At 36.1% G+C, this 16,217-nt stretch overlaps 1 protein-coding gene across 2 annotated transcripts in view; it reads left to right on the plus strand.

Moving 5' to 3' along the window:
• MRPL13 (mitochondrial ribosomal protein L13) overlaps window positions 1-16,217 on the plus strand; it is a 49,423-nt gene that overhangs the window by 8,441 nt on the left and 24,765 nt on the right. For both annotated transcript variants that reach the window (XM_041768397.1, XM_041768396.1), the window contains exons 3-4: window positions 7,239-7,332; window positions 12,894-12,954. In XM_041768397.1, coding sequence (XP_041624331.1) covers window positions 7,239-7,332; window positions 12,894-12,954 — 155 coding nt within the window. The remainder of the gene's footprint in view (window positions 1-7,238; window positions 7,333-12,893; window positions 12,955-16,217) is intronic.

Genomic DNA, 16,217 nt, shown 5'->3' on the forward strand with positions numbered 1-16,217 from the left:
ATCAAGTGGAATCCATGAATAATGGGGAGCACCTGTACTTCGAAAGTAAAATAGTGATCCCCAGACTTATGCTTGACTAATGAGAAATCTCTTTACTTTAAAATTTCTCTTTTGGCAGACAAGGAGAATGTTGTAGTCCTAGAATTACCAAGTCATAGAAATTAATTCCTTAGGACTTCAGAAATTTTAGCTGCCTCATTTATATATGAGAAAACTAAAATCAGAAGAATAAAGTGACTTTCTCACTGTCACTCAGCCGCTATAATAGAACTGGGACCAGAATGCAGGCACTTGTTTCCTCAGAATAGTGAATTAACCCTTCTACTTCAGCGTGGTGATTCTGAGCCACTTAAACTGTTTTCCTGCTGACTCTTTTTTTTTTTTTTTTTACCTTACCAATCTTATTTACAAGGTGATACACATGATCTTTTAGGTTGTTTTTGTAGAAATAAGAAATACAAACAATACAAAATCTAGGGAAAAGTAGAATTAGTAGTAATCTGATTTCTTCCTTAAAGTATAACACTTATATATTCACTGAATTAAAGTTCTGCTTTCCTACAAGCAGGTCATTATTACAAAAGTATTCCTTAAGTACTAATGAGAATATTCTGCTAGGACAGCAATAGAGCTTTTGTGGCAACCTATCACATCATCCTTTTCTAGTAAAGGAGAATAGCTTTTCTATGAAATTAAACATTTTCATTTTAAAAACAGTTATTGGGCAGCCCAGGTGGCTCAGTGGTTTAGCGTCACCTTCAGCCCAGGGCCTGATCCTGGAGACCCTGGATCAAGTCCCCTGTCGGGCTCCCTGCATGGAGCCTGCTTCTCCCTCTGCCTGTGTCTCTGCCCCTCTCTTTCTGTGTGTATCTCTCATGAATAAATAAATAAAATTTTAAAAAATAATAAAGATTTAAAAACTCAGTTATTTTAGTTTCACTATATAATTTAATATGTAACATATCAGCAAAACTTTATATCCACAAGATGTCACTAAAATCAAGACTAATTCAATGTTCAACTTCCAAACATGTCCTGTTGTAAGTTTATTTTTAACATTAATTGGTTTAGTAAGCATTTATTAAGCATATATTAATGTGCTCACAATCACTGTAAACATTTGAAAATTGACATACAATTTCCAGAAAATAATACTAATAAATGATGGTCATATAAGTGGCTATAAAAGTTAGCCAACAAAATAAATAAATAAATAAATAAATAAGCAAGCAAGCAAGCCAATAATGTATTCAAATATGATATATATGATATTTGAACTACTTTATAGGTCCAGTGGACTTGTCAAGTGTTGTAGAAAATCAGCTTTCCACTTACAGATTGTTTCTTATGGAAAATGTGGTCTAGGTAAAGCGGGAAATGATGGAGTAGTAGGAAAAGTGTTCCTTCCTTTCTTTAGAGCTGCCCTTCTGAATTTGGGACCTGAGAGCTTTCTGAGCTTGTTTCTTTGTCACTGATAAATGAAAAGAAAGGACACATGGTAATTTTTGGATTATGACTTATTCTTTATGAGGATTTTACTCTTCTCACTGCACACAGATGAAAAAATAGTGGAGGACTGTATGAGCATTTAAAAGAAGCAGTGAGAAACTTGTCTTTCATATTTTCTAGTTATTATTAGATTATCCTAAAATACTCCCAATCTACATGAGATGAAACAAAATAAAACTTGCACACGATTCTTAATGTTATGAATGCTAGGACACCAGACAGTTAAACGGATTAGATTAGATCTAGTAGAATTTCTGGCATTCTGCCTTGTATTATTTATTTACATCTTGTAAGGACTTGTTAGAGAGAGGGGAAAAAAAAGTTTAGGATGATCTTTTTAGTTACCAAGCTAATATATTTTCTCTCTTACTATCAAGTTCAATGTCAATTTATTTAAAATGTCAATTATTACTGCATCATTTTAATTTTGAAATCTTAATAACGTATTTATTCTTCCATTCCTAGAATATCATTATAAGCAGTGAAGGAGAATTTTGCTCCAGGTTACATCCAGAATAAACTCCTTTGGAAGTGAATATTTAGATATTATCACAGTGTCTTTGCACTCCATCAATTTTATGGTAATCTATGATCATCTGTCATACTGGCTATGCAAAAGTTCAGGGATGCCAAAAAAAATATTGAAATAGGCATTTGAATATTTATATTTCAAGATTGGAAACAAACATAATGGCCAAAGCCGATTTTGTTATTTGTCAGTAAATCAAAATAGCTATTTTTCAGACTTTTCTCAAACCAAATCTTTTACAGATTTATAAAAACAGTGCAGCGTTGGAGTGCCGGGGTGGCACGGTTGGTTAAGGGTCTGACTCTTGGTTTCGACCTAGGTCATTATCTCAGGGTCATGAAATCAAGCCCTGCATCCAGCTCTGCACTCATTGGAATCTGCTTTCCTGTCTGCTCCACATGCTTTCTTTTTCTTTCTCTCAAATAGATAAATCTTAAAAAAAAAAAAAAAAAGAAAAGAAAAAGGCAGTACTGTACTGGTTGAAGAAGGGAGAAGATGCTGGACCCTTGCTCCTTTGAGTCACCTTCTCAGAACCTGACATCTCTATCAGATACAATTTTAAAACCACTGAGCTAGGGCACCTGGGTGGCTCAGTGTTTGAGCATCTGCCTTTGGCTCAGGTCATGATCCCAGAGTCCTGGTATCAAGTCCCACATCAGGGTCCCCATAGGGAGCTTGCTTCTCCCTCTACCTGTGTTTCTACTTCTCTGTCTCTCATGAATAAATAAAAATTAAAAAAAAAAAAAAAAAAAAACACTGAGCTAAACCAAAGAACTTAAAGAAGGATTTGTGCTGTAAAGGGGATGAGAAGACAAGTTGCAGACTGAAGGGAAATATTTGAAAACCACAGAGCCAACAAGAAACAAACACACCTACATTATAAAATGAGCAAAATACATGACCAGATGGCAAATAAACACATAAAAAGATTTAACATTATTAGCCATTTTGGAAATACAGATTAAAAACGCAATGAGATCTCCATGCACATCTATCAGAATAGCTAAAATAAAAATTAGTGGCAACAACAAATGCTGATGATAATGCAGAGAAACTGGATTACTTACACATTGCTGGTAGGAATGTCAAATGGTACAGACAGTCTGGAAGAGATTATGGTAGTTTCTTATAAAACTAAACATGAGTTTACAGTACATCAGTTGTACTTTTGGACCTTTGTGCCAGGGAAGTCAAAACACAAAAGCCTGTACCAATTAATAATACTTCCACTGCATTACTCTTTATCCCTCTGTATTTATCAGCTCCCAGCATATTGTATATTTGCTTATTTGTTTATTGTCTAGCTCATTCCACTAGAGTTTAAGATTTTAGTTGCAATTCATTGCTGTAATTCCAGCATCAAGAACAGTACCTGGCATTATTAAGTAGTAAATAGTGAGTGGATTAATTAATTAGGTGATCAATGGAAAAGGAGTATAAAGCAGATTTTGAAAGAGACTCCTACCAAACTTAAGATACTTCCATCTGAATCTTCCCTTGTATGGAATCTGAGTAGCTCAGAGAGTTTTGAATGTTCTGATTTCTAAGATAAGAACTAAAAGTATCTCCCATGAAATTTAAGAAAGGAATTGAATGGGAGCCAGACATAATAGAACAAGCCCTATTTACATTAAAGTGAAGTGAACATCAGGAATTTTTTTGACACTTAATGTGATTGGTAACTCCTAGGAACTTAAATTTTATGAATAAAATTTAGCAACTGGAGATAAATCAGGAGAGTATTTCTAGTGAAAGGAACAAAGAAAAAAATTGGAAGGGGCTACCTGAGCAGCTCAGTCTGTTAAGCATCTGCTTTGGTCTCAGGTCATGATTCCAGGGTCCTGGGATCATTCGGCTCCCTGCTTCTCCCTCTCTTTCTGTTCTCTCTCTTTCAAGTAAAAAAAAAAAAAAAAACCTTGAAAAAATGTTTTTTTTAATAAATTGATTTTTTATTGGGGTTCAATTTAGCAACAAACAGAATAACACCCAGTGCTCATTCCGTCAAGTGTCCCCCTCAGTGCCCGTCACCCATTCACCCCCACCCCCCGCCCTCCTCCCCTTCCACCACCCCTAGTTCATTTCCCAGAGTTAGGAGTCTTTATGTTCTGTCTCCCTTTATGATATTTCCCACACATTTCTTCTCCCTTCCCTTATATTCCCTTTCACTATTATTTATATTCCCCAAATGAATGAGAACATACACTGTTTGTCCTTCTCCGATTGACTTACTTCACTCAGAATAATATCCTCCAGTTCCATCCACGTTGAAGCAAATGGTGGGTATTTGTCGTTTCTAATGGCTGAGGAATATTCCATTGTATACAGAGACCACAGCTTCTTTATCCATTCATCTTTCGATGGACACCGAGGCTCCTTCCACAGTTTGGCTATTGTGGACATTGCTGCTAGAAACATCGGGGTGCAGGTGTCCCGGCGTTTCACTGCATCTGTATCTTTGGGGTAAATCCCCAGCAGTGCAATTGCTGGGTCGTAGGGCAGGTCTATTTTTAACTCTTTGAGGAACCTCCACACAGTTTTCCAGAGCGGCTGCACCAGTTCACATTCCCACCAACAGTGTAAGAGGGTTCCCTTTTCTCCGCATCCTCTCCAACATTTGGGGTTTCCTGCCTTGTTAATTTTCCCCATTCTCACTGGTGTGAGGTGGTATCTCCTTGTGGTTTTGATTTGTATTTCCCTGATGGCAAGTGATGCAGAGCATTTTCTCATGTGCATGTTTCTCATGTGTATGTCTTCCTCTGTGAGATTTCTTTTCATGTCTTTTGCCCATTTCATGATTGGATTGTTTGTTTCTTCGGTGTTGAGTTTAATAAGTTCTTTATAGATCTTGGAAACTAGCCCTTTATCTGATATGTCATTTGCAAATATCCTCTCCCATTCTGTAGGTTGTCTTTTAGTTTTGTTGACTGTATCCTTTGCTGTGCAAAAGCTTCTTATCTTGATAAAGTCCCAATAGTTCATTTTTGCTTTTGTTTCTTTTGCTTTTTTTTTTGTAAAAAAAAAAAAAAAAAAACTTGAAAAAAATGTTTTTTTTTTTTTTTAAACTATTTTTTTAATATTATTTATTTATGATAGTCATACAGAGAGAGAGAGGCAGAGACAAGGCAGAGACACAGGCAGAGGGAGAAGCAGGCTCCATGCACTGGGAGCCTGACGTGGGATTCGATCCCGGGTCTCCAGGATCGCGCCCTGGGCCAAAGGCAGGCTCCAAACCGCTGCACCACCCAGGGATCCCAAAAAAAATGTTTTAAAAGATTGGAGTATCTGTGTATACATTCCTGTGTGTATGTGTGGTTTTTTTTTTTCATTTAGAATTTATTAATTTATGATTTACACCTAGTACATTGCATTAGAGTTATTTATGTTAGTGTCTCCTTTGTTTATTCTTATGTATTTCCTTCCCAGATTAGATGTTCATACCTTAGAGATGAAAGAACATGATTTTCATCCTATCTGTGGTATTCTTTCTAATGTCCTTTGAACGGTCCTTTTTGATGTCTAAAGAGTATAGCTTTGGAGTAGCTCAAGGTGATTTTTGCATATTTAAAGCTTAAGAGACATTTTAAAAATAAGTTCAGCTTTTGTGTAAAGTTAGCATAATGATTCCATTTTCCTTCACATAAGTATCATGCAAAAAGCCTGAACAGGATGCTAAATAACACGGCATGTGAGCTTTGGCAGATCACTTAGTCTCAGCAGGCCTTAGCTGCTTCAACTGTAAATGTCTGGTTGAAAATTAAGGTAACTTCAGCATTCTCTGAAATGCCGTGGATCTCTTCTCACCCTCTCTATTTTTCTGGTTCATTTACCCCATTGCCTTAGTAGCCCACCATGGGTCACATTTAGGAACTTTAGTCAATTTTCCAAATACAATCAAACTATCTTTTCATCCAATGAACACCAAGCTTCCTAATTCTCTCCTTTACATTTCTAGATTCCCTCTCGCTGTGGTAAAGAAAACTTACCTGCTTCATCCTCTTTCCATTACCCTTATTCCACATAGACGATGTACTTCTCTCTGAAAATGCTATCACTCAAATACAAAGTGCTTCATAGAATCTTATAATCGTTAGTCGTCATATATGGTATTTGTTTATACTTATTTTTTCACTTTAAAAAATAAGCTTTTAGGATATTTTTAAGTGTCCCTAGTAGTAAAATAGGCATTATTTATTTATTTATTTATTTTTTTAAGATTTATTTATTTATTTATGATAGACATAGAAAGAGAGAGAGAGGCAGAGACACAGGAGGGAGAAGCAGGCTCCATGCCCATGCCGGGAGCCCGACGTGGGACTCGATCCTGGGACTCCAGGATCGTGCCCCGGGCCAAAGGCAGGCGCTAAACCGCTGAACCACCCAGGGATCCGCTAAAATAGGCATTTAAAAAATGTTTCTCATTATTTGATTTTGTGATGTGATTTTTTTTTTTTCTCCTGTGAAAACCACATGTTGACTTTTTAGGGTTTTAGGTTTTTTTGTTTTTTAGATAATCAGCCAAATTTAGGGGTACTTTTCACTGGAAAATAAACCTAATATATTTTAATTTTTAGATAATCTATCTTATCAAATATGCATGTTATAGTTGAGAGTGGTAGGTTAAATGTAGTTAGTTAAATGTGGTTGGAAAAAGCCTTGGGTTTAGTAGTTAAGCATAAGATCATAGTACTCTATTGTTCTCTGAATTTGAGAAGAATAATCAGTTGTGATGTTTCACATTTGTTTTCAATTTGCCTATTGGTGAAGTATACCTTTTTACATCTATATTTGTATTTTTTTCATTTTGTCTTCTATTTTGGGAAAGTTTGTATTAGATTTAAAGGCATGTTAATGTAAACATTTTAGCAAAGTGTGATTATTAATGGGAAAAGACAATAGGAATAACGATAGCTTGCCTTTCAAAGATGTATTGTTATTATTGGCATCTTTATTATATTCTCTTTTACCTTCCAGTGTTAAGATTTTCCAAATGTCTGGCCAACTCTTTCTATACTTAGATGTTATATAAAAGAGGAACAGAACAGCAAAATCTTGTTGAATGATTTTGGTGTTGCACCATGACTTGCTTTATATTTTTTAAAGTGTTGTTTAGGCTTTGAAAAGCTTTATAAATAACCAAGACCACTTTTTCTTAAAGTCATGACTTTTATATAAAATCTTTTTTTGTTCTTTTTAAATCTAGGTGACTGTGGGGATCATGTTGTCATAATGAACACAAGACATATTGCATTTTCTGGAAATAAATGGGAACAAAAAGTATACTCCTCACATACTGGGTAAGATAAAGCCATTGTTCAACAGACATATGAAAAGATGCTGAACATTACTAGCTATCAGAGAAATGCAAATCAAAACCACAATGCGATACCGTCTTACACCCATCAGCATGGACAGAATCAAAAAGACAATAAATAATAAGTGTTGGTGAGAATGTTGAGAAAAAGGAACCTTAATGCACTGTTGGTAGGGATGTAAACTGGTGCAGCCACTGTGGAAAACATTGTGGAAGTTCCTCAAAAAATTAAAAATAGAACTACCATATGATCCAGTAAGTAGTTCCACTACTAATTATTTACTCAAAGAAAACGAAAACACAAATTTGTAAAGATATATGCACCCCTATGTTTATTGCAGCATTATTTATAATAGGTAAGATAAAAAAGCAACCCATGTGTCATTGATAGATGAATGGATAATAATGTACACCTGTGCACATGCACTGGAATATTAGCCACAAAAAAGGATTCAGTCTTGCTATTTGCAACAACATAGATGTACCTAGCTTGTATAATGTTAAGTGAAATGACTCAGACACAGAAAGACAAATACCATATTTCACTCATGTAGAATCTAAAAAACAAATGAATAAACAGCAGAATTAGAGCTATAAATACAGAGAACAAATTGGTGGTTGCCAGAGGGGGATGACAGGAGAAAGGATGGGCAAAATGGGTGAAGCAGAATGGGAGGTACAGGGTTCCAGTTATGGAATGAGTAAGTCACAGGGTTAAAAGGCACAGCATAGGGAGTATAGTCAATGGTATTATAATAGCATTGTATGGTGACAGATGGTAGCAACACTTGTGGTGAGGATAACATAACACACAGAATTGTTGAACCACTAAGTTGTAGATCTGTAATGTAACATCATGTGTCAACTATGCTCAAATAAAAAAATAGATAATGCCATTGTCAAGGAAGATAGGAAGTATATTACTTTAAATATACTCTTGGTCTTATAGAGGCACCTGGCTGGCTCAGTTGGAAGAGCATATGACTTTTCATCTCAGGGCTGTGAGTTTGAGCTCCACATTGGGTGTAGAAATTACTTTTTTAAAAAAGTAAATAGATAAGTAAACTAACAAGCCCATCCCTTTTTAAAAAAAAAAATAGATCTTACTTAAAAAGCTGTTTCAAGGGGATCCCTAGGTGGCTCAGCGTTTTGGCACCTGCCTTCGCCCAGGCCGTGATCCTGGAGTCCTGGGATTGAGTCCCACATCAGGCTCCCCGCGTGGAGCCTGCTTCTCCCTCTGCCTGTGTCTCTCTGCCTCTTGCTCTCTCTCTCTGTGTCTCTCATGAATAAATAAATAAAATCTTTAAAAAAAAAAAAAAAGCTGTTTCAAAAACTAGCATTTAATACTAATTTTGCACATGTTACATACATAATCTACTCAATCAAACCCCACAGAATTATACCAAATATCGATTATTACTGACAGTATTTGCTTTTCCTAGAAGCTTTTCACATAACCTCTCTAGTTTAGATTATCATCGTTTAGTCAATATAACTTTTTTCTTTCTCTTTCCGATCACTCATGTTAGTGCTGTTTCCTGTACCATCTTAAATATCTGAAAATACATGAGATGTTTAAGGAAACCCAAATTTGGAAGATATCTAAAATCCCACAACATACCTTTCAAGATCCAGGCCTCTCTGCCTGTGTTGAATAACACATCTCATGGCTTGTAGGGCAGCCCATTCATTCCACCTTTGAAATGGTTTATATTTTAGAAAGATCTTTTTTTTTTTTTTTACATAAAGATTTTATTTATTTATTTGACAGGGCGAGCATAAGCAGGGGGAGAAGCAGAGGGAGAGGGGGAAACAGGCTCCCTGCTGAGCAGGGAGTCCAACGTAGGGCTTGATCCTATGACTGAGATTGTGAACTAAGCTGAAGGCAGACGCCTAACTTACTGAGCCACTCAGGCGCCCTAGAAAGATCTTTATGCTATTGAATCATAACCTGTTTTTCTCTAGCTTTCATACTGGTCTTACTTCTCCTTTTTTGACAGTGTAAAATAATCATATCTCTTCCACAGGACATCCTTTATATAATTTTGAGACAGGGATCAATAAAGAGCCCATTAATTTTTCTTTCCCCTAGGCTAAACATCTATAGTTCCTTAAAAGTTCTCTATATGGTTTCTCTTTGACCATCGCCTTTATATCTTGGTTACTCTAGATACAGTAAGTTCTCTTCAGTGTCTTTCTCACTAAATATACTCCCCTGGCTATGTTCTGATGGTTTCCTAGTATAATGGGAGTCCTTCATCCTTCGAGGCCATATCACTGGGTAGTACACTGAATTCACAATGACACAGGAAAAGAGTTTTAATTATATAAAAGTAAAATAACCATACAACAAAAGACATCATTAAGAAAATTCGTAAAAGTATGTAATAGTGGATTAATGTATGTATGTAAGTAATAGTGGATTATATTCTTGTATAAGAATATGTAATAGTATTATGTAATAGTGGATTAATGTATGTAATAGTGGATTAATATTCTTAATAGATAAAATGTTCAGAGAAAGTGCTAAGGAAAGCATTGATACCTTATAATGCAAATGTAAGCAATAGATGCCCATCAAAGTAGCAGAATCTTATTAAATTTTTTTAAAAAGATTTTATTTATATATTCATGAGAGACATGGAGAGAGAGGCAAAGACATAGGCACAGGGAGAAGCAAGCTCCCGTCCAGGGAGCCTGATGTGGGACTTGATCCCAGGACCCCAGGATCACGACCTGGGCTGAAGGCAGGTGTTAAACCTCTGAGCCACCCGGGCTGCCTTCTTTTCCCATGTAATTTCTTCTGTTTTCCAGTCTCAGAAAATCTTTTCTTAAAATATTTCATAGACATTCACTTCTCATGATTTTAGAGGTCAGGTGAGATGTGTATGTGTGCATCTTGAACTTTGAACTCTAATTGTTCAGTCATCTAAAATGTATTGGTATAAGTTGGAAATACAGCCTACTGCTAGATGCCTCAGTAGAATTCACTTAGTCATTTCTACTGTGGACAGGATACTGTTATATTTACCCATATATCCTCAGCACCCAGCACAAAAGGCATTCAGTAAGTATTTACTGAATTTGATTTGAATTGAGAAGATTTGACTAACATTTAAAACAAAGTTTCTTCTCTTCCATTCAGGAGGAAGAAGTATAGTTATCCCTGGAGGAAGAAGTATAGTTACTTTTTCACCAGTAAAAATCAACTGAGTATTTATCACATTATTCAAGTATTTGTCTACTGAGAATTTTATGTTCTATCTCCAGATTCTCTTGAAATAAAATTTAAATGGTATTATGCTTTAGAATTTGGCATCCCAGTGTTAAAAACAGAAAGGTGATCTTTAGCATAGAAGGTATAAAGTACTTTTTTCCATGGAGAAAAAGAATTCAGGAATTGAAGTCTAGACAGGTATTTCTTTTTCTGAAATTGAAATTCCTTGAAACAAATATAAGAATATCATATTGAAAATTATCCGTCTTTCTCAACCAATTTCTAAATCTGCCTTCTTTTTTTTTTTTTTTTTTTTTTTTTTAAAGAATAATTTTTTTTTTTTTTATTTATTTATGATAGTCACAGAGAGAGAGAGAGAGACAGAGACACAGGCAGAGGGAGAAGCAGGCTCCATGCACCGGGAGCCCGACGTGGGATTCGATCCCGGGTCTCCAGGATCGCGCCCTGGGCCAAAGGCAGGCGCCAAACCGCTGCGCCACCCAGGGATCCCCTCTAAATCTGCCTTCTTAAATTGTATTCCTGAAGTGTGGTTCCTTCAAATGTTTTCAAGTCTTGTCAAAAGAAACTTATAAAAGGAATCACATTTAAGTAATCTTTAACTCTCTCACAGAGTACGCTGAGTTTATATTTTCTTTTCCCCTTTACCAGAAATCATTTAGGCTTTATTTATCTACTCAGCCTAATGAAACCTTACATCTGTAGATTGTTTTTGTTTTAAATATCTTTTTTTAAGATTTTATTTATTTGTTCATGAGAGACACAGAGTGAGAGGCAGAGACATAGGCAGAGGGAGAAGCAGGCTCCCTGTGGGGGGCCTAATGCGGGACTTGATCCCAAGAACCCGGGATCCCGCCCTGAGCCAAAGGCAGAAACTCAACCACTGAGCTACCCAGGGGCCCTTGTTTTAAATTTCTTTCTTTTTTTTTTTTTTAATCAATGAATTTTCTTTTTATTTTCAAAACCTCATTTAACAAAGAACACTGAAGTATTTTACAGTAATCTCATTTTTTTTAATTAATTTTTATTGGTGTTCAATTTACCAACATACAGAAAAACACCCAGTGCTCATCCCGTCAAGTGTCCACCTCAGTGCCCGTCACCCATTCCCCTCCAACACCCGCCCTCCTCCCCTTCCACCACCCCTAGTTCGTTTCCCCGAGTTAGGAGTCTTTATGTTCTGTCTCCCTTCCTGATATTTCCCAACATTTCTTTTCCCTTCCTTTATATTCCCTTTCACTATTAACATTCAAATCATCCTGAAAATGTTTTAAATTTCTTAAGCACTGTCACAAACATTTTCTCATTTGACTCTTGTAAAAATCTTGAGAGGTAGATGGAGCAGATATTATCATTTTCTTATGTGAATAAGCTCATATAAAAATGTAAAACAAGTTACCTAATATTATACTGGCAGCCACTAGCAAACCTAGATTCTAGACTGGGATTTGGGGCATCCAAGTTACTAAGCTGCCACCAATACCATCCCAAATATATATATACATACACACGTATATATGTGTATATATGTTATTTTTAATCTCTATTTATCCATTTCATATATCTTTTTGCTATGAATGCAATGAAATATTTTATTACTTAGGACCAGCATATAACTCTTTGTGGTCTTTTACCAACTGATAACATGAAACAGAATCATTCCCTATTCAGAGTATGAACTCAACTTCAGAAAAGTGGCCTACCACTATTTTCCCCAAACATGACTCCTAGGTTATACAGACATTTTGACTTGGCAGGAAATGTGAAGCATATTGGCTCACTGCTTTTTTTTTTTCTTAATTCAAGCATGGCAAACTCCCCCGGAATGAATGAATGAAAACTTTAAATTCCATAGAAGGATAGTTAGGCCAAGAATTTTCCAGATGTGGAACTTTTACAAAATAATGATAGTTGACCACTTTAGAACAGCATTTCAAATAGCATAGGCTACTGCTTAATTTTTAAGACACTAACGAACAGCATAGTTTCCCAAGACAAGAATAATTTTATAATAAAAAATAGTTTTCATTTTATTTTATTTTTTTTTTTTTTTAATTTTTTTATTATTTATTTATGATAGTCATACAGAGAGAGAGAGAGGCAGAGGCATAGGCAGAGGGAGAAGCAGGCTCCATGCACCGGGAGCCTGATGTGGGATTCGATCCCGGGTCTCCAGGATCGCGCCCTGGGCCAAAGGCAGGCGCCAAACCGCTGCGCCACCCAAGGATCCCTAGTTTTCATTTTATAAAATGATAGTCAAGAATATCATAGCCTACTCCCAGTTTTAATATCTTGGCTTCTTTTCACAGCTACCCAGGTGGATTTAAACAAGTAACAGCTGCTCAACTTCACCAGAAGGATCCAGTAGCAGTAAGTTTATTGTATTTTTTATTATTTATCATCTGTAGAAAGACTAGTTCAGAAACTGTTTTCCCAGTCTTGCCTCTCATCTAATGTGCTAACGTACAGGCTGTAAATTCTGTGCTTTAACTGTGTCACAAGTTTTGTTAAGTATTAATTCATTATTATTCAATCTATATATTTTCAAATTACTATTTACTGTTTTGCATGTAGCCAAACAGTTTTGTTGCATTTCTTTTTAATTACTTGGTACCTGCTGATGTTTGCTGAAAACATCTTGGAGAGAGAGCAGTGTTTATATCTGCGCCTGTTTATCCATCATATCAAATATGCAAAGTATGTTGTTCCAATCAAATGAAGTCTTACTTTTGTTCATTTGATTTGATTACCAGGATGCCTGGGTGGCTCAGTGGTTGAGCATCTGCCTTTCACTCAGGGCCTGATCCTGGATTCCTAGGATCGAGTCCCACATCGGGCTCCTTGCATGGAGCCCACTTTTCCTCCCTCTGTCTGTGTCTCTGCCTCTCTGTGTCTCTCATGAATAAATAAATAAAATCTTTATAAAAGGGGATCCCTGGTGGCTCAACGGTTTGGTGCCTGCCTTTGGCCCGGGGCGTGATTCTGGAGTCCCAGGATCAAGTCCCACATCAGGCTGCCTGCATGGAGCCTGCTTCTCCCTCTGCCTGTGTCTCTGCCTCTCTCTCTGTTTCTGTGTTTCTCATGAATAAAGAAATAAAATCTTAAAAAAAAAAAAAAACTTTATAAAAAAATGATTTATTGATTACCTGAAAGAGTTATGTTACAGTATCAACTGTGTATTTTTTTTTTGTAATCCTATCAGTTTTTGCTTTGTATGTTTGAAGAGTTAGTGTTAGATGAATTTAAGTGTGGAATTGTAGTCTTACTAAGAATTAATCAGGGTATGTACTAGCCCTTTTCTCCAATAATGCTTTTTAACTCAAGCTGTACTTTTTTTATACTAATAATCTGTATCAGCCTTCTTTTGGTCGTGTTTGCCTTATCCATCATTTTACTTTAAATTTAAACTGAACTAGATTTTACTTTATTTTTTCCTCTCTCTCTTGCTTTCTTTTGGATTGGTTGAGTTTATTTATTAGAAATCTAAGATTAATCAATGCCTTTACTTTCCTCCAGATCAAATCAAGGTCCTTAAAAGATTTTTAACACCTACTCTATATCACAGTTAGGATTCTTTTTCTATTCAACAATTTTTAAAACCCCTTCAATTTCAACCTTCTTGTTATTGTTTAACATAGTTACTGATTTTTTTTATGATTCTCTTTGCTTCTAAATCCTTTCACATAACAGCCTTCCTTTGGGATTATTTCCTTCTTAAAATATTTCTTTTGACATTCCTATCATAACATTCTCTTAATAGTAAACTTTTTATTTTTGCCTGGAACTGTCTTTATTTTTGCCTTCTTTTATGAAGGGTAGTTTTGCTTATGTAGTATATACAATTCTGGGATAACCATTTTTCTCTCACTTGTTTGAAGCTATTGTTCAAACAGATTTTAGCTTCTGTTACTGCTGTTGATAATACATTCTGTTTCTTTGAATGTATTTTGTCTTCTTTTTGGATACTTTTGAGATCTTTCCTTTGGCATGGGCTTTCCTGTTTCAAGTCTTGTTATTTATTTTGCTTGAGGACTGGTATCTTTAGTTCTGAAAATTTGTCAATTCTTACTTATTATTGACTCCATTTATTCTCTATCTGTTCTTTCCCTTTGGAAATCTGATTATATTTACAGTTGATTATCTCATTTCATTGTGCATGATTCATTAGCTCTCTTTCATATTTTAGGTCTCCCTGTCTGTGCTGCTTGTCAATAATTTTTTTATGTCTATATTCTAGTTCTCTTTTTTCCTATGTCTCATCTGATCAATCCTTTTTTTGAGTTCCTAATTTGCATTATTATATTTTTTCTTAAAGATTTACTATTTGTCTTTTTTTCAAGTTTGCTGATCAGTTTTGATAGTTTTTATGTTTCTTTGTCATATTTTGGTTCCTTCTTATTTTTTTAAGTGTAGTAAACATAATTCCTAGTGTTTATATCTGATTCTAGTATTTGTGGTCTTTGTGCATCTGCAATATATTGTTTCTGCCAAGGATACTCGATAAGCTTACATACCTTGAAACTTCATCACTGAGAACTCTTTGAGACTTGTATCTTCAAAGTGGATTTCTCCATAAAAATTTGCTTAGTGGGGGCACTTGGGTGGCTTAGTTAAGTTCCTGACTCTTGATTTCTGTTCATGTCATGATCTCAGGGTGGTAAGATGGAGTCCCATGTCAGGCTCTGCTCAGCAGAAGTCTGCTGGAGATTCTCTCCCTCCCAGTGCTCACTCTCTTACTCTCTTTCTCTCTCGCGCGCGTGCGCACTCTCAAATAAATAAACAAAAGCTTTTTTAAAAAGGGTAATAAACTTGAAACTCACTTTAAAAAAAGGAGAGAGTGCCTGGGTGGCTCAGTTGATTAAATGTCTGACTCTTGGTTTTAGGTTCAGGTCATGTACTCCAGGTCACGAGATTAAGCCCCATGTTGGCCTCCCCCACTCATCAGGGAGTCTGCTTGAGATTTTCTCTCCCTCTCCCTTTGCCTCGCCTCCCCCCTTCTCTAAAATAAATAAATATTTTTTAAAAAAAGATTGGCTTAGCTTCTGTCAAGTGGATGCGACTATACCAACCTAAGACCTCATTATATACTCTAGACTTCTGGTTTTGATCCCCATTTTTAAAAAAGGGTGATTTGGGGGCATCAAGGCCTTGTGCAGTCAGGCTCATAGTTCTGTTTCCTCTCAGGAAGATTTTTGTTTTTTTTATTTCTCCACCCTATACCCTGGATATTGCTTTTCTATTGAAAATCTAGGTTAATGAGGAAGTCCGACTTCCTGACCACAAAAGGCTAGTCCTTTGAAATTCAAGCCCTGCACTAAGCTGTTGCCCTCTGGGCAAATGCCAACCTTAGGACTCTTTTTTGTACTACTTTCTCCTACTTCTGGCCTCCAATTGCTTCCATACTTTAGAAAATATATATGTATGTATACATATTTTTTTTTCCTTAAGATTTTATTTATTTGTGAAAGAGAGAGAGAGAGCACAAGTAGGGAGGAGGGTCAGAAAGAGAGGGAGAAGCAGACTCCCCACTGAACAGGGAGCCCCATGTGGAGCTCAATCCCAGGACCCTGGGATCATGACCCCAGATGAAGGCAGATGCTCAGCCACCCAGGCACCCCAGAAAATATTTTTTA

Source organism: Vulpes lagopus, chromosome 9, assembly GCF_018345385.1.
Source record: "Vulpes lagopus strain Blue_001 chromosome 9, ASM1834538v1, whole genome shotgun sequence".
NCBI classification, from domain to species: Eukaryota; Metazoa; Chordata; class Mammalia; order Carnivora; family Canidae; genus Vulpes; species Vulpes lagopus.